Raw genomic sequence first — 19449 nt, 5'->3', positions numbered from 1 at the left:
TTGAATATATATATATATATATACACACACACACAGTCAACTCCGCTTGAGTGGATCTTTGGTTAAGTTGATCTTTTTCTCGGGCCCCAGCACATCTTCTTTACCGTAGGTCTACTAGGTGCCAACGGTTCAGTTGAACTTCGGATGAGTTTATCTTTTTTTTCACTCCCCCGACGACATCAACTCATTGGTAGTCGACTGTATAGGCCTAAGTCTTCCTCGATTGCGCAACCATACCACCTTGATAGTGTCTCAGTATCTTCCCACACCGTAGCTGTACCCACCTGCACTTCTTCAGCTCTTTTACTTTTACTTGTAGCTTTATCATCAGCTTCCCTTTCCTTGCACTGCCCATAGTTTACCACACACACACACACACACACACACACACACACACACACACACACACACATTCCATGTTTATTTAGTCCTTCTTCTCTACTTTCATCTCCAAACGTTTTCGTATATCGTCTGCCACTCCCAACCTTTTTGTACTCCTTCTTGATCTTGTCCGTCCATATCCAGATGAGCTCAGCCTTATCGAACCTCTGAGTAAGGTGGCATAATTGGTCGCTTCTAAGGACAAGCGGGCTAACTCAGATTTGGGGGGTTTCCAGAAATCGTGACCTACACCAAAAGCGGGCATTGCCCTACCTAAAGGAGAAATTTGGTTTCATCGGTGTGTATATTTGTTTGGTTATAGAGAAAACTCTCCTTGTCTTTTAAAGAAACTGAACAAGAGGCACAAACTTTACCTTCCATTTTCTCAAAACAGCATTTTACGGGATAGCCCCCTGGTGCTTAAAAGTGACCAATTGTCATTGTGCGTTGTTTTACAATCTATGACTGTCCAAGTCTATGGATGCTGACTGGCATACTTATTGTTGTAGTCACATGGCTTTGAGTTTATGGGGGGGTCCCACCTGAAGGCTGAAATCGTTATGACTCGAAACTTGGTATGTTTGTTACAATTGTTGCAAAAATCGTTTTTCAACAAAAACTTTTCCTATCAATATGTTATCGATACTATCATGTTTTTGGCCGCCGTGTTGGACTTTACATCATTTTGAAACAAAAAACTGGCTACTCCTCCCAACTTTACCCATGGAATTTGTTCATGTTTCAGAAATATGTAGTCAAGAGGGTTGTATGATGAAGTAATGCCCGTTGACTATCTTTATTCCATTCCAAATATCATTATAATCCATTGGTAAACTTTGGAAGAGTAGGGGAAATATGTGGTCAAAAAGTGAAAAAAATTTTACTTTTTGTCTCTTTCCTTTTTTTTTTTTTTTTTTTTTTTTTTTTTGAAAAACTGATCCTGATTGGTCATATTGTCTACAACAAAAAATGTTGGATTTCTTATTGATAATGCATGTGCCAAAAATCATTTAAAACTGTCCAGTAACTGCAAAAGTGCTGCACAGCTGTCGGGAAAATTCAGTTTTGCTGAGATCAGCGGAACAGGGTGGGACACACACACACACACTCACCCGATTGATCAGCCAAACAGGGTGGACCCCCCCCGATCAGCCAAACAGGGTGGGACCCCTCCCCTCCCCCCAAGGACCAAACAATCTCTGTCCCCATCATCTCTGCGTGGATGTTGGTGATTCGCTTAACTACATCAAAACTGCATGTACATGTGTACACATTCATACATTTCATGTCATTCATGTTTTTAGCATAATTTAATGCTGTACTTAAAAAATTAAAATGTCGTTAAATACGTACTGGTTTTGTTTGTGTGTGTTTTTATTGTCAACTCTTGCTTACAGTCAACATTGAATGGTAGTGTAGGACCTAATGTCTAGCGTACGGCAACGTTTGGGTCCACAGACTAATGCGCAGTTCACAACGTAGTTTATGTCTAGATTAGCTTCCAGCATTGTTCAGTAGCGGGGGGGGGGGGGGGGGGGGGGGGGGGGCTGCATCTTACCCTACGTTTTTTAGTAAAGAGTTTTACGGCACTTGGCAGTATCAGTGCGAAAGATTAGAGGTGTTACAAGAGAGTAACTTACTGACAAACACAAAAAAGAAGGAGGAGAGATAAGGACGATAGATGTTTGATAGGAAAGAAGGAGCAAACCACACAAGAGCACCCGCCAACCATCCGTTATTCTGGTTAGTGGAAACAAGAAACACAGGTCTGAATAACTGTTGAGCTCAACATAACATGCAATTGTAATACTGAACGACTGCAAGTTTGAAAAGAACAAAGTTTGTTACAAACTGCTAACAAATAGCATCACAAATTTATTTGATGATTATTTTATTGCTTTCCAGTCTTCCAAACAACGTCAATAAATAAATTAATGTGAACATTCATCGCCCCATTATATTACAAAGCAACACCATTTTCAAATTCGCAAAAATGCAAACACATTTATAATGCAACGTGGACGTGATTGATTAAACCATAAATCTAGCGAGATTCTTTACAGCTCTGCCGAGGCTTAGATCTATATGAAAACAGAAAACCATTTGCTGACTCGACAAATCTCAACCATCCTGGTGACAGAGTATTAAGTATAAGGGATGAAATGACTATTCTGCTTCTCTGTAGCAGCCACAATAGGCTCTGTATTTTAACCCTATCCGTACGCCCTGGGGTCATTTTGTACCCCCGGGGTTGTATTCTTCACATTTTGAATACTTCTAGTACGAAGATCTCTTTGAAATTTTCAGTTTTTCTCAAAAATTCATTCTGACAGACTGCTATGCAAAGCGTACGAATCAGATTAACGAGTAAATTTCTTCTTTGAAAGTGGTGGCACAGAGTTCTCCACGTTGTAGGGATATGACAGCAAAACACGACGTACGGATAGGGTTAAAGTATTTACCACTATACATGTTATTCTGCATTGAGCTGTGGGCTGTCACAGATGTATTTTGAAGTGAAGTTTAAGTAGCTTACTTCTTGGACTATTGACAACAAAACTATCTGATGGAACAGAAGAAAGAGGAATAAGAATAAGCGTAGAGCAAGACAACGAAAACTAAAATATCAACAACAGTAGAGAAGCCTAGAAAAACAGTATACTGTGATGAAAAGAAAATTGTCACAAGGATATTCTTTCCACTCTTAAGTTAAAGTCAGTCAAGAAAGTCAAGAACTAACATGATCATCAGTTGTTGTTTTTTGTTTTAGTAAGAGTTTTACAGTACTTGCAACACAATAAGGTCATATATAAGTCCTGAAGATTAGAGGTGCTACAAATTACAAGAGAGTAACAAGCACAAAATAATAATAGGAGGGGAGATAAAGACGACAGGTGTTTGATAGGAAAGAACGAGCAAGCCACACCAGAGCACCCGCCAACCACCCACTACAAAAATCTGGGTGTACTACAAGGGGAAAAAAATGGTCACAATGATATTCTTTCCACTCAGTTAAAGTCAGTCAAGAACTAACATGATCATCATCGGTGAAATTTCCAAGATCTAAAAGGCACACTACCTGATGCTTGATACCGTGCATGTTTAACTCATTCAGTGCTACGGAGGAGAATACTCACGAAACCTGGGCCCCGCCCCACATACCAGCGACGAGTATTCTCGCATTCTGCCTCGCTGTCTTTATAGAAAGAATGGCTCTCTCTAATCCATACCTAGTTATTTGAACTAATCATGATGCACTATGGGAAAGGTCAAGGAGACATTTTTTCTGCTCAAACAGCCATTGAGCCCACTAGTTGTGACTGATTTTCCCGGGTAGACTTAATTTCCTGTTGCCATGACAAAACTGGCCAGTAGATGAGGGGAGTTCACTGCTGGAGCGCTCGGCACAGAATGAGGAAAGGCCAACACACACTGAAGTCACAGACATGAGAAGGTAGTGATAACAGCACTCAGCCTTGTTTCACACAGTTTTCAAAGTTCAAATTGGTAACAGCTGTCACACTTAAAATAAAAGGAATTGCAACTGTTACGGACGTATTAACATTGTCCGCAAATATACATATTACCAGCCTCTAGATCAATTCTCTTTATATTTCAGACTTTATGATTTTCGCAATTCAATTACTTCCCACAATTAATTGAACTCAAGAGGTAAAAATTTAAAAATGATGACTGCAAATGTGCTCTGTCTTGACTAGAATTTAAACTCGAGCCACCTTACAACAGTTCATCAGGTCTGTGAGTATAGGAATTAATCCATGAGACAGCATGACAGAACCCTTCCTTTTGATACATGTTCATGATTTCGTCCATTTAAAAAAAAAAAAATTTCAGAATCTCTTGAGCGACTCATTTTTTAAATTTCAGCTCTTCATCTTTTTTTAGAACCCGATGAGATTTTTAGACCATATTTTAAAATCATAACTTACCTTTTAAATAAACTTCCTCAAACGCACTGTAAAAATGGAACTTGGAAAATTAGTGTGGCATCAAAGCAAAACTTCCTGGACTTTGAGAAAACTGGCCACTTCACTGACCTCCTTCAGTACAATAAGTTCAGCTGGGTTTTTTCATTGCTCCAGCTAATTTTTTTCCACTGTGGCTGTAACAAACAATGATGTGATCTTTATTTTACCCAAAAAATAATACATAATAGATGGTATTCATATATCGCTCTATCCCATACAAGTATACCCTCTGAGCGCTTTACGTTGCTGACATGATCACTGAGCGTAATATTTTATTTACACAAGACAAAACATTTCACAGCAACAAGAAAACCAGTTTAACTGCATAAAGAAGAACTTTCTCAACCATACATTAATCATATACACGTAAGGACAGCGGTACAACCAAACACATCAGCACTCACTAACAAAACACATCAGCAATCACTAACAAAACATATCAGCACTCACTAACAAAACATATCAGCACTCACTAACAAAACATATCAGCACTCACTAACAAAACATATCAGCACTCACTAACAAAACATATCAGCACTCACTAACAAAACATATCAGCACTCACTAACAAAACATATCAGCACTCACTAACAAAACACATCAGCACTCACTAACAAAACATATCAGCACTCACTAACACATGACAACTAAGAACAACACAGAGATCATGAGACAACTGGGCCCATGTATTTGGCTCCCGGGTATTTCTCCGCCAATTCGGGCCACTGTACAAAAAAAGCGTCGACAAAACGGTAGAGAAGCTTCCCCGAGAGAGACATCGAAGTCACTCGGCAAAAACTTTCCACATACACGATATAGGTGTCCTTCACACTGAACCACTGAGGAAAAGAAAGGATGGTTTAAGTAAAGTAAGAGTTTTATAGCACTTGCAACTGCGTAAGGTCATATGAGCGTGCAAAGAAAGGGGGAAATCAGATTTCAACATGACAACAAAGAAAAACTGGCTTATCTGTAACAGTAAAGGGAATACAGCAACAAAGGCAAAAACTAAGCACCATATATGGTAGTGCTATCCTGTAGGTTTAACATCCGTATCAACAGGGAGATGTCTTTAACTTTAAAATTTAATCTCTAATTTCATCAATGACAAAAACTTTCTGTTGTCAAATCTGAAACTATAATATATTGGGGTCACAGAGTCAGAGGAGTCTGCATTGTGTAGAGATAAGCAGAAACTATCACCATCGGTCTATTTTAATGGTCTCAAGGCTGTTATCCCCTACAGGATACTCTGAAATAACACTTTCAACAACCTTTGCTGCCTTCATTTTTTATCATGTCACTGGCACAGGCTCGGGCACTTATTCAGGAGTTTACAGTCTTTTTTTTTTTTTTTTTTTTCGTTTTACGGCGCTCGCAACTGCATAAGGTCGTAAGAGTGTCCGGGACACACCAAACATTTTCAACTGGTAGGGAATTTTGAATTTTGCGCGGGTGGCGGCCGAAGCCTACTCTTATAGATTTTTAACCACCAAGGGACTTTTAACGTGCGCAACTTGAACACAGGACCTCCGAGATTTTTCGCCCTTGTCCGAGAAGGCTACATGAAGATCTTACCTACTATAAGATCAGTGATGTGGCTGAAAGACAGCAGTAAGAAGGAGCCAAGGAGTAGCAGTAGAAAGGCTGCAGAAAGAGTCAGGAGCCCAGAGGAGGGGACAAAGGAGGTGAAGGGGTGGGGGCAGAAAGTGGAAATGAAAGCAGACGCCAGAACATTGCTAGAGAGCAGGAAAGGAGGTAAAAGGAGACAATTTTTTAGTAGAACATTTTTCGGAAGCTACCCGGATTCCAACCCAGGACCTTTGAATGAGAGGCGAACACCTTAACCTCTAGACCACGAGAACCCCCCGAATATGAGTGTGTGCACTCAAGTGCATGTGAATGGAAACTAATCTAAACTGGCCTTGATTTTGTAAGTTTATAAAAATTTTATTCATATCAAGCTGAAGATGAGTCTTACCTTTAACAACAAGCCGGCAAAACAAATGGGAATGCAGGTGCCAGGACCGTTACAAAGTATCTGAGGAGAAGAAAGGAATAAACACACAGTGAACTTCTCAAAGACAACCGCTATCAATCATAAATCATTCAAACCATTTGCAAGACAACAACAACAGTATATAATACACATAATAATACGTATAATAATAATAATAATAATAATAATAATAATAACAAAAAATAATAATGATCAATAATAAAATAATAATTATAATAATAATCATAATAAATAACAATAACCATAATAATCATCATCATCATTGCCTAGCACATACTGGTGCTCTACAGATCTTTGCACTTTACAACTCTAGAAGTACCCCAGCAGACCCTACAACACTCAGAGCCCATGGTTCGTGGGTGTTCTGGTGAGGTCTGCTCCTTCTTTCCTATCAAACATCTAAAGTCCTGATCTCTCCTCCTCCTTTTTTGTGTTTGTTACTCTCTTGTAACACTTCTTATCTTCAGCATTTATATGACCTTATTGTGCTGCAAGTGCCGTAAAACTCTTATTAAAACTAATAATACACTACTAAGAAACATTCTCAGCCTCCCGGGAAACATATGTAAGGCACTTACCACATCTGGCTGCAGTTTAAAAACGAGAGGAAACGAGGATAGCGAGGCACGGCAGGTGGTGAGAATACTGGTCAGGTACGACTGTTTCACCTCTCGGCTCCGGGGGATGGTGAAGATCTGGTACTGAAATTGACAAACAAAACATGTACTGTACTGTTAATGTACTGGCTAAGGGGGGTGGGGGGGGGGGGGGGAATCATAAAAAGAGAGAAAAGAAAAGAGTAAGGGACGACACTTTCTAATTCTCTTCTTGCATGAAGAGGTTTCACACACACACACACACACATTAACACACACAGACACACATTCTTTAGTTTTAGTAAAAGTTTTACTTCTTGCATGAAGAGGTTTCACACACACACACACACACACATTAACACACAGAGACACACATTCTTTAGTTTTAGTAAAAGTTTTACGGCACTTGCATCACAATAAGGTCATATAAATGACGAAGATTAGAGGTGTTACAAGAGAGTAACAATAATCACAAAACAAAGTAGGAGGAGAGATAGGGACGATGGATATTTGATAGGAAAAAAAACCAACACCTGCTGCTTATGTCCCCTGCAACGGGGGGGGGGGGGGAATCATAAAAAGAGAGAAAAGAAGAAAAGACCAGGGAATGGCACTTTCTAATTATCTTACTGCATGAAGAAGTTTCACACACATATCAACATGAATAACACACAGGCACACACATTCTCACCAGAAAAATGTCAATGTAACCAAAACCCAATGCAATAAAAATAAAAGTCTCTCAAAGGACATCCTAAAAGAGCCGAGATCCTTAACTATTTACACCCCTCCTCCCCTTCTTTATCCACCTTCACATAGAATATCGGGAAGTTTAAGTTTACAGAAGCATTCCACTGTTCTTCTCCCCTTTCTGTATAAAATTCAACTCATCTTTAGCATGAAGGCATTGTGCATAGCATTATATTTATTATTATTCATTATTATTATTATTATTATTATTATTATTATTATTATTATTATTATTATTATTATTATTATTATATCCCATGTCTCTAAAAACATAAACCAGGCAGTCAACATGACAAAACAAATTGTGTACATGTATCTTCCTCTTCTTACACTTCAGTAGAGAGGCTGACATACAGAGATCTCAAATACCCACAGAAAAAAGTAATGTGTGACTACTGCAAGCACATGCATATGCACACACACGCACACACACACACACACACACCTGTGCATGTGCTTGCACACACAGACACACACTGCACATATGCACGTGTATTCTAACTCACCCTTAATAAATCACTGATACCATTTTGACTCTTGATAACTCAGCTCAACCTAGATAATGAACTATAGCAAACACACAGGCACGCACGCACACACACACACACTTATGAAGTTATGCCCACATTTTTTCATATAAACAGTACAGTTATCTGATTAGGTTGACAGCATGTCACGATAAGATAACAGACCAATTCAAACCCATGACAGATGCAAAAGAGGACAAAGTCTGTATTGGATGAAACATTTTTCACCGCCAAGAACTCTTGAGAGTCTGAATGGCAGAAAGTAGCACAGTCAAACCTTCTCCAACAACCACCTGTCCAAGACAACCACCTGTCCGAGACAACCACCTGTCCAGATGACCACTTCCCATTTCCGGCCTTTCACTTTTTCTATATTATATCATAATGACATTATCCAAGACATCCACCTGTCTTGTTTTATGTTTTAATAGAGGTTTTACGGCGCTCACAACTGCATAAATAAGGTCATATGAGCGCCAAGGGGTGGATATCGACAGAGATGTCCTTACAGGAAATCAGGCTTACTCTGCTCACCTCTCTAGCTTCAAAAGCACAAAGTCTGCTTTGACTATCAAGGCACCCCCAAAAATAGCAGGTCCCAAGTGTGTGACAAACATATAAAAGAAGTAGAGGGAAAATGACGATAGTAAGGATTCGGAAAGAAAAAGCAGAAGTTCCTTGTTGTAGTTCAGGCACAGTAATGAGCATGATATTGATGAATCAGCCCATTTACAATTCTACAGTGCATAATGTTAATGTCCCCACTAAAGACGCTTCAGTCAGCAGCATCGCCCTGGGGGGGGGGGTAATCCACCAGTCTAAAATAAACACTTTTCTGCTCCAAAATGGACGGCTGTCTTGGTCAATTTCGACTGCATCTTACACACTACTGGCTAAAGAAAGCCTGCCACAAAACTTAGCTTTCAGACCATTATTAATAGCCGGGAACCTATTCCCACTTGAGTGAAGGGAAATAATGTTTTTCTGAGCTAGTTTTTTCATCAAATAAAGTGAATTTTAGTAAAAGTACGAATGTTAGTATCCACACACCTCTTGAGGTACATCATCTCCACCACGTTGTTTCTCACAGTAGTGAATCTTTGCCTCGCTCACAGAGTCGGTCTCTGCAACAATATAGTAGCGTGGACTGTAGTGTTTGCCAAGCGTTGTCGCCAGACTGAGGATTTCCCGCGTGTGACCCCCTGAGGAAATAGGATGCAACCAACTTTAAAACAGGCATCTTCCCACTCAAGTGTACCAACAAATGAGTAGCTTGAATCTTACGCAAAACTGACATAAAATGATTCAAAACTTTCTTTTACAGACAAAATGTGTTACAAAACATACTTGACATTGTACCAAAAAAACCAAAAAACTTTGTGATGCCTCACGATAATAACTGCTGGCCTTAAACTGCGCTCTGCTATGTCAACAATTTGATGTTGAAGTCCTTCAGTTACATTTTCAGGGTGTCTTCGAAGCAATTTTAATTTTTTTGATGCACCAACTTTACAGCTCAGAATATAAAATACTGCTTTTGAGATTCTGTAGTCTGTAGGCCTAATTAGGTGTTCTTACAGCATGGTCAGCTCAGTAAAGTCGAGTCTTTCTGAGCTTAGAAAACATCGCGCGCGACTGTCGTGTCTGATCGGTCCATGTAGCAATTGAAAGTCTCATGTGAGACAGATTGGGGGAGCGGCAGGTTTAGAGCATCACCATTGGTCAAAATACCTAGCCAAGGCGTGCCCACGGTCGACACGCCGTATGTGGGGAGTGTGTGTGTTTGTGTGCGTCGGTGAAGGCAAGGTTCGAGACTATGTGCCAAGAATAACTAGCTAGTCTCTCTGCTGTGAACTGCCAGTCGCGCGCGACGTAACGTCGCGTAGCGCATAAAGAGACACTTTTGTTGCTTCTGTCGCACGTGAATGAAAATTTGGGCGCGACTACACAGGGATACACACCACACGACGTTACATCGCATCGTGCTTAAGGATACATGGTCTAACAATCAAACAATCTAGATCTTCTAGAGTGACTAGCAGAAACCAGTCTTGGGTATAAAAGTAAAAGACTTTACAAGAAGTCTTTGCTTTTACTGTAGTGTAGCTAGCTGAAAAGTTTGGGCCTTACATAATTCTAGATCTAGCATTTAGTACATAAGCACAGTCAGTCACTACATATAACAAGGGCAAGCGTGACAAGAGAAGTAGAGGTAGATCTAGATCTAGAGATCTAGAGTAGATCTAGATCCTAGATCTAGAAAATAGAAGAAGAACAAGAGTTCAGATTCAAAATTTTCCAAATCGAAACCAGACCTGATCCTGCGACCATAAGGACAGAAGCCGGGTCTTTGTCTTTGCTTCTAGTATATTTCTTTGAATTACGGGTCCAGAGTCTCAAAATGAGGAAAATCAAGCTCAAAAAGAAGATCAACACGAAGAAATAGTCCAACGTCATCTTGCTACCAACTGCTCATTTCTCAGGATCGCTGTCGAACGAAGCACAAGAAACAAACCGAAAGTACAAATACAGCTGACGAAACTAGAGCAGAATCACTGTTAAAAAGTAGGATTTGTTTTCCTGCGGCACCCAAAAAGCATTTCGGTGTCAAAATACCTTTACAAGCGTTTCTGACGTCGACCTGCTCCTGAGTGGAGAACAATACTATGTTGCTAATCTTTTTTTTTTAAAGACCACAACAAAATACTTCTTGAGTTGTTGTTTTTATGTAAAGCCAGAAATGTTTGTCAAATGCTAGGTTTTAGCAGAGAGCTAAAAGCCTCTGGCCTCTTGTTTTTTGTTTGTTAGAGAGCATACGTTTTGGTTGCCACTTAGCGTCTGACAGGACTGATTGTTTAGCTCGTTCAAATTCAATCTAGACTTTTTACAGCATATATACTATTATGAATGTTCAGGTTTGGTACACCAAAGTTTATCCGTATGAATACAAAATTTAAAAGGGAAATCTGAAGCCAGTATAATTTTCCTATGATATGGTAGATCGCGCCAATGTTTTCCGCGGTTTTATTTTTTAGAGATAGCCTAGAATCTATAGATCTATAACATTCTGTGCTCTCTATTACCTGGCATTGTTCTTAGGTTCTGCCTTGCCTTGTTCTGCGATGCCAGGTCTGGGATTGTGTCGAACTTAGAGAAACGAACGTGAGGCACTGATGAGAGAGTGGGTTTTACATCTGCTGTGTATGGTAACCGTGTTTATGTGATTCTGTCATCAAGTGCTCTTGGTGTGCCTCTTCAATTGGGACCTAAACTAAACATCCCGAGTTTCATCCACAACAGTTCCGTAGTATTATGAGGTAGGTGGTCGAAGTGTGGCAATGTTGACTGGAGACAGCACAGTAGTGGCATTCATTACGCTAATTTTAATAGACTAAACTTTTTGTCTTTAATTTAGATGGATGTAGAATCTAGATTCTAGATCTAGTTAGTTTTAGAGTCTGTTAACATTCAGTATTGATTTCCTCCATTCTTCCTTTACAACGCAGGCTTTTATTCCGATGTGTTTGCTTCCGTGGCTGTGGTCTTTGTTTTGTCATTGACATTGTTATTCCATTGGATCATTGGTCTTGGATTTAGTAAGGCTAATTAATTTAAATTATTAGACAGAGTAGAATGTGAACTTCAAAATGCCATACCAACCCAGCCCCATCCATAAACCGTTGTTGTTCATTGTGGAGTCAGCAGTCGTGAGCAGAGAATTAGATCTTGTGAGAATCAAGCTCAAACTCACCCCCAATACTCTTTCAATACTTTTTTAAAAATCGAAGTGTCGATAGACTCGGTAACCGGGAAAAAAGTCACGAAGTATACGGACCCGGTAGGAGAACTGTTCTCTTTTGTGAGGTCGGAAAGTTTCAGCGCCCAGACCCGGTAGTGTGGGTGTGTGTGTGTGTGAGTAGAGAGAGAGAGAGAGAGAGCAGGGGGAAGTGCTAGCAAAATGTATGACATGCACCAGCTGACAAGAGGGAACAAGACAAAGATAGGGAGAAAGAAAGACAGAGACAAACAAAGAAAAAGAGAATGCGATCGATACAGAGAGAGAGAGAGAGAAAGAGACTGCTAGATTGAAATTATGACATTGTTAGAACTTTATTTTCTTCAAATTGTGATTCCTCCAAGAAGTCCCAAAACGGAGGAAATACGATCGTTCATCGAAAAGACATCCGCAATGTTCATTTAGATCTAGAGATCTAGATCTCTCGATCTAGGCTAACCTCGAAACTAGATTGAAATGATTTATGTCTGTCTATCTAGACCTAGACCATAGATCTAATCTAGAAGAACCTAGGTCAACCCTAAGCCAAGAGGGCGCTGATTCGCTGAAACTTTCCGAAATCACAAAAGAGTTCCCCTACCGGGTCTGTATACTTCGTGACTTTGTTCCCGGTTACCGGGTCTGTATACACTTCCATTTTAAATACCTACCAAGTCCAATCCACCTTTCTCAGCTTCAGTTCAGTCCCAGGCCCAAGCCTGTCTTGGAAGTTGGGGTAGGCCATCTCATCCGGCAATCTCAATCAGGCCCAAGAGTATGTGGTCGAAAGATTGAAGATGTCCCCATCCTAAAATTTAATTTTAAGTCTTGGTTGTGCTGGTAGATTTTTTCTTTCCAAGTGACTATTTCTCTGAACGCTCGGGAAAATAAACTTGACCTCTATTAATCTATTTCTCTGAATGGTTTCCGTTCTTGAGATCTTTTGTTTTCGAGAGTTCGGCGTCATCTTCTGCCATTCTCTGAGAACTGGGGAAAAGCTTTTATTTTTTTTCATTGAATTCAATTTCTAGAGCTAGAGATTTTTAGATGTCTGAATATTCAGATACTTCAATTGTGGTTGGAGCAACGTTCCCGGACTTTACTTCATTTGAAAATGCCTTCAAAAGGTACTGCGAGACAACAACAAAAAATAGACTGCTTGATTTTGGCAGTAAAACCTATCTTGCATTTAGTCACCCCTAAAGTAAAGAGAGGAAGGCAGAGAAGGAGGTGAGAGGACAACATTACAGAGTGGACAGGAAAGACGATGGGTGACAGTCTGAGGAAAGCAGAGAACAAAGATAAATGGCAAGAGCTGGTTTTCAGTGCAGTGGTGCCCCTACAGTTGCCCCAACCACGGGATAGAAGTCTAAGAAGAAGTAAGAAAGTAATTTAGATCTAAATCACACAAAAATCCCTCCACGACCCCACCCTATTCTCCCCCCCTCCCCCCTCCCAGTTCACACCTTATACACACTCACTCACACGCGCACACACATGCGGGCCACTCCTTTCGCAAATTTACCAAAAAATCTCGAGAACGAACAGAGAAATAGAAGAATTCAAGTTTATTTTCCCGAGCGTTCAGAGAAATAGAGCCGCCCTTTTTCTTTCACTCACACTCTCAGATGCGCTATGATAATAAAGCATGGAATGGGCCAAACCATCATATTTTTGGCTGTGGAACACATGTATATGGCTACTAAAACTGTCATTATATAATCATTTTAGTAAAGAAAATCTCAAACTTAATTGAGAAACATCGGTTTATTATAGGGAAATGCGGAAGGGGGGGGGGGGGAATAAAAGTTAAAGTATATTTGCTAAAATCGTCAAAAGAGAGCCATAGAATGGGCTCAAAGATGACTCACTGACTGACTTGATTATTTTTATTTTTATTTAAAAATTAATAATATGTTAATAATAGAGAGGACAAATTCAGTCCATATACATTGAGACAATATAATATAATATATTATATCATGTTGATACTTGGGCAGTTGAGGGCCATTATGTTTTACAGAGTGCAATGCTTTGTTCAAAGTTGTGACTCACTATTTTTTTCTTAGCAAGATCAAAAAGATCTAGAACTCTGAACCGAAAACCAATCCAATTCACAAAATACTGCTACTTTTGACAGAGATGCAAAATGAAAAGGAATATATTTGTCTTGTGGCCAGGAAGGGCTGGAGGGCGGGGGGAGGAGGAAATTACACTACAGATCCCGACTGCTCTCATATGTAAAGTATAGGGTAGGGCTTACCAAAGTGCAGACTGTGGGCCAATTTGTTGGGCCTGCCTCCAGGCTGGAAAACAAGCAAACAAACTTGGACGATGTTGTCACGCTCATAAACAAAATGCCTAACTCAGAGTTAGGCCCTTTGCATTCTTTGTGTTCACGCGCCTCCCCATGACCCCTTTCAACGTTTGAATTAAAATAATTTTTCCAGACAAAAAAACCCAGTGAATTAGTAGCGCGAAAGCGATATGCCTAACTCATACATTTGAATTAGGCATTCTGTTGAATCAAAATACAAAAGGCCTAGACTTCACGTTCAACCGACTTCCGCCGTCACTTCAGCGTTTGCTCGAATAATTTGACGTCAATGTCTCGCAGAAGACGACAAACTACTCAGCAAGTAATGAATACCTAGAATGGTAGGTTGAACCTAAGTTTACAATGTTACGTTCCTACTAGTTAATTACATATACATATATAAAAAGTGCCTTTCCAGTTCAGTTACCTGTAGATACAACCACTTCCCCCTTGCATCTTTTATTTCTATATTATAACTAGCTGGGCCCCCTTTCGATGAAACGAATGATCGGTGCTTTAATATCAACTAAAAGTCATTGGCCTACAATATTTACACTCTTCTGGAATGGGGCAATACATTTTGAGAGATGCAAAAAATTAGGTCTAGATCTATACTCTCAAAACGAAATGCGCCTTGCGAAATATAACTTTCGGGTTTTCTAAAATTACAGAGACAGAAGCGTCGGCCTACTAAAACGATCGGCGAAATAAAGAAATTTAGCTTTTTGCTACAAAACTGTCTCAAAACTGAAAAAACCAAGGGCGTCATGATCTGGAGAATATTTTAAAGAATCTTTTGGCGAAAACCGCATCATGTAGATCGATGCAGCCATTAAAAATCCTTTTGAATAGCAAAATTGGGCCACCACAAAAAGATGATAGATGACACTGGCCTAGACATCTAGCTGTCTAAGACGACCACTTTCCCTCAAAATGGCTGGCCTCTTAGACAATTCCGTACAACCCCCCGGAGCGGTGTCTTCAGGCCATTCTTTCTCGGGGGGGGGGCAATTTTAAAAAAAAATTTTATCGTACAGGGTTTTACGGCGCTCGCAACTGCATAAGGTCATATGAGTGCCAAGGGGTGAGTGTCAACAGAGAATTCTTTACAGAGAATCAGACTTATTCTGCTCACCTGTCTAGCTTCAACAGCACAAGGTCTGCTTCGACTATCACGGCACCCCGGAAATAGCGGGTTTCAAGAGAGTGACAAACATACAAAAGAAAAAGAGGAAAATGACAATAGTAAGGATTAAGAAAGAAAAAGCCGCAGTTCCCTGTTGTAGATCAGGCACAGTTATGAACGTGACATGAGTCAGCCCATTTACAATTCTACTGTGCTTGAACGAGAAATGTCCTCCCTTTGGGAATGGCCTAAAGACGCTACAGTCAGTGGCACTGCCCTGGGGGGTGGGGGACAATTAACATACCATGTTCTTATACACAGTTGAATTATAATTGTAAATGGGCTGATTCATCAATGTCATGCTCATAAGTGTGCCTGAACTGCAATGGGGAACTTCTGCTTTTTTTTTCCTCATCCTTACTATCGTCATTTTTCCTCTAGGCCTACTTCTTTTGTATGTTTGTCACACTCTTGTGACCCGCTATTTCCGGGGTGCCTTGATAGTGGATACAGACTTTGTGCTGTTGAAGCTAGAGAGGTGAGCAGAGTAAGCCTGATTCCCTGTAAAGACTTCTGTGTTGACATCCACCCCTTAGCGCTCATATAACCTTATGCAGTCGTGAGCGCCGTAAAATCTGTACTAAAACTAAACTGTCTAAGACAACCACTTTTCCCCTCAAAATGGGTGGCCTCTTGGACAAATTCGTACCATGCAGTTGACTGAACATAAAGATTAGCCTTTGCCAGTTGAACCAGATTAGTGTGTCCCCAGAAATTGATTTTCTAGCTGAATGTGAGTGGGTGGTTGGCGGGTGCTCTGGTGTGGTTTGCTTCTTCTTTCCTTTCAAGCATCTATCGCCATTATCTCCCCTCCTTTTTTGTGTTTGTTACTCTCTTGTAACACATCTAATCTTCGGCACTTATATGACCTTATTGTGTTGCTAGTGCCATAAAACTCTTACTAAAACTTTTTTTTTTTTTAACTAGCTGAATGTACTAAGCGCACTAAGGGAAGGTTATTGGGTCGATGTCTTTTTTTACCACAAACTCCTCATCTGCATGCGGCACTAAATGTATGTTTACTTCTATGCCGTTCAAATTAAGCATTGTCTCTTTGAAGAATTATGTTTTATGTTAGTGGGTGCTCTGGTGTGGTCTGCTTCTTCTTTCCTATCAAACATCTATCGTCCTTATTAAATCTCCCCTTCTTCTTTTTTTATGTTTGTTACTCTTTTGTAACACCTCTAATCTTCTGGTGCTCATTTGACCTTATGCAGATGCGAGCGCCGTAAAACCTCTACTAAAACTAACTAAAATATTTTATGTTACTGATATGGCAATGAATGGGATCTTGTAAGGGTGATAGCAATGCCTGTAATGACATATAATATAAACATTTAAATAAAGTGGTAAAAGAAGGTCAGATATCTACAAGTTGTGTACAGCTGATAAATGTTTGTACAGCCTGAGGGGTTTGTGACCACTGACCCGCTGACCTGGGACAAGGAGGACTAGAAAAATAGGTCACAATCATTAGTGGTACAATGTTGTGATTGTGTGTGTCTGGTTGTCCTGGTTTTTTTAATAATTTTTTTTTTTTTAAATAATCAAGAGTTCTGCCTGAGCGGAGAAGAGGAGTTTTTTTTAATGTAACACCGGAGTCAAATTTGTTGTGTGTAAATGTTTGTTTATAAATTGATGTGTCTTCTCTTTGTTTTTTGTTTTTTTGTTTTTTGTTGTTGTTTTTTTTCTATTTATTATTATTTTTGTTGTTGTTGTTGGGGTTTTTTCGGGGGCGGGGGCGGGGGGGAATTTTGTTGTTGACACTTCAAGCAATGAATGCAAATATGTTTTCCCCTATTCTCCAAACGTATATATTATACATGTATAAATTCAGGTTCTTTATAAATGGATTGCTCTCTTCATGAAATTTGACTTTGACATCCTTTTCGTACGACATCCCTGTGGAGTAATGGCAAGGCTCTTGTTGTGGGTGGTTGGCGGGTGCTCTGGTGTGGTTTGCTCTCATTCTTTCCTATCAAACATCTGTCATCCTTATAAATCTCTCCTTTTTTGTGTTTGTTACTCCCTTGTCACACCTCTGATCTTCGGCACTTATAATGACGTTATTGTGTTGCAACTGCCGTAAAACTCTTACGAAAAAAGAAAAAAGATCCTTGATTCCCTCAGACTGTGCTGTCAATGAAAGTCTCACAGATGGGGATAGAAGATTCTGTGACGTCAGCTTTGTGTACGTGGAAAAAGGGGGCCCTGGTGGCCTAGAGGTTAAGGTGTTCGCCTCTCATTCAGTAGGTCCCGGGTTCGAATCCAGATAGCGATGGAACAATTTTATTCTCTACAATGTTGTCCTTTCACCTCTCCTTTCCTGCTCTCTATCAATGATCTGTCGTCTGCTTTCGCCTCCACTTTCTGCCCCCACCCCCTCACCTCCTTTGCCCCCTCCTCTGGGCTCCTGACTCTTTCTGCAGCCTTTCTACTGCTACTCCTTGGCTCCTTCTTACTGCTGTCTTTCAGCCTCACCCCTTATCTCACGGTTTGTAAGATCTAACACCTAGCTTTCTCGGATAAGGGCGAAAAACCTCGGAGGGCTCCTGTGCAAGTTGCGCATGTTACAGATTCCTTGGTGGTCCAAAATCGATGAGAGTAGACTTCGCCCCCCCCCCCCGGCGAAATTCAAGGTGTTCTACCAACTGAAATTGTTTTAATGTAAACCACTTACCAAAAAAAAAAAAAAAAAAAAAAAAGAACATGAAGAAAAGTCAGTTAACGTGATAGCAAGATATGTCACGCTGGGAAAAAGTCTCTTTGAATCAAGTGACAAAGACCAGATGCGCCCCCCCCCCTGAATGTCTGCGGTGGTTCAGGGCAAAATCCTTCATTGGTTTGTTGTCTTTGTCTTTTGTGTTGGAGACAATGGCTCGGAATGAAAAATCGGCTGAGAGGAATAAGTACATCGTGTATAGTCATGTACTTTGCACGGCGAGGGGGCAGACAAAAAAGACAATTCTACAAATGGAGCCAAATAATTTCAAAGATAACACACCCGGTTGTATTTGGTTTGATTTGCTATCTGTTCACCTGATAAAAAAAGAAAATCGGTGAGCTGACCCCCAATCTTGATGAATGTTTTAAAAAGACGATAAAAATGAAAAGTGTGCACTATTCACTATTGCTATCATTATACCCCTCTGTTCTACATTTTCCCTTCCTGTAACTGATACTTCCACCGGTGAACCAGAAGAGAAGGGTATTCAAACTGAATTTTGAACTCACTGCTGTGGTATTTTAACCCTTGGACGTGTTCTAGATGTTATCTATGTGTGTGCAGCGTTGTCTTTGTGTGCGCATTTGCAGTGAAATCTCTGTACATTTAATAATGTTGTAGAACCCCATTAGTATTTAGTGCAAATAGTGGTTCAAGCTGTCTACTAATTACACGGGTGCAGTGGGTTCGTCCATTGTGTTTGCTTTTATTATCTGATTTTCCCAGTGTCTGTCATCGTTGTTTTTCTCTTGGCTGAGAATCAGAAACGTGGTCATTTTTTTCTGAGTGGATGTAACTTGTACGGCAGTGTTTGTGGCCTGAGAGCTGGTATGTATGTATGGTGTGAGGAATTGCCAATACATCGATGTAGTTTGGGTGTTGGGTTATAGCAGAGAGGGTGGTTATAGTCTTAGTTTGTTGTTGGGTTTTTTTGGGGGGAGTATTTTTGTTTTTTGTGTTGTTTTGTTCTTTAGTAGATTTCTCGTGTTCTATTCAACAGTAAAGTAAGATTATAATAGTGAAGTGGTTTACTTAAATTCTAGCTCCAGCTATTTAAATTACAATGCGTTTTACGACAAAGATTTTCTGAATATGCATGCAAATCGTAGCATGTCCATAATTTGATTATTATAATTATCTTCTCCCTCTCTCTCTCCCTCTCCCTCCCTCTCTCTCCCTCTCC

The 19449-nt window shown here is 40.1% G+C and overlaps 2 protein-coding genes across 2 annotated transcripts in view; one reads left to right on the top strand and one right to left on the bottom strand.

Moving 5' to 3' along the window:
- Window positions 1-4278: 4278 nt before the first annotated feature.
- LOC101857244 (UDP-N-acetylglucosamine transferase subunit ALG14 homolog) lies at window positions 4279-10805 on the bottom strand. The gene is made up of 5 exons (XM_005095864.3): window positions 10579-10805; window positions 9314-9465; window positions 6969-7091; window positions 6352-6411; window positions 4279-5209 (listed from the first exon to the last, which is right to left on the bottom strand). Exons 1-5 carry the CDS (start codon window positions 10718-10720, stop codon window positions 5036-5038), a joined length of 651 nt encoding a protein of 216 aa, XP_005095921.1. The 5' UTR covers window positions 10721-10805; the 3' UTR covers window positions 4279-5035.
- A 520-nt stretch (window positions 10806-11325) lies between these two features.
- Window positions 11326-19449, top strand: part of LOC101857016 (TLC domain-containing protein 4-B) — a 26236-nt gene continuing 18112 nt past the window's right edge. Inside the window, exon 1 of the mRNA XM_005095863.2 lies at window positions 11326-11580. The gene's annotated coding sequence lies outside the window, so the exon portion shown is untranslated. The remainder of the gene's footprint in view (window positions 11581-19449) is intronic.

This window comes from Aplysia californica, unplaced genomic scaffold, assembly GCF_000002075.1.
Source record: "Aplysia californica isolate F4 #8 unplaced genomic scaffold, AplCal3.0 scaffold00115, whole genome shotgun sequence".
NCBI classification, from domain to species: domain Eukaryota; kingdom Metazoa; phylum Mollusca; class Gastropoda; order Aplysiida; family Aplysiidae; genus Aplysia; species Aplysia californica.
Note: the sequence above shows the minus strand (reverse complement) of the source record. Positions and strands in the feature narration are given on the sequence as shown.

What these genes read in the sequence shown, in the direction of transcription:
- LOC101857244 (XM_005095864.3), bottom strand. Translation starts at nt 10,720, where the DNA reads ATGACGTTGGACTATTTCTTCGTGTTGATCTTCTTTTTGAGCTTGATT. An exon ending in CCTTATGGTCGCAGGATCAG is followed by an intron (nt 9,466 to 10,578) that starts GTCTGGTTTCGA and finishes CTATTTCCTCAG; the next exon opens with GGGGTCACACGCGGGAAATC. An exon ending in TTAAACTGCAGCCAGATGTG is followed by an intron (nt 6,412 to 6,968) that starts GTAAGTGCCTTA and finishes TCTTCTCCTCAG; the next exon opens with ATACTTTGTAACGGTCCTGG.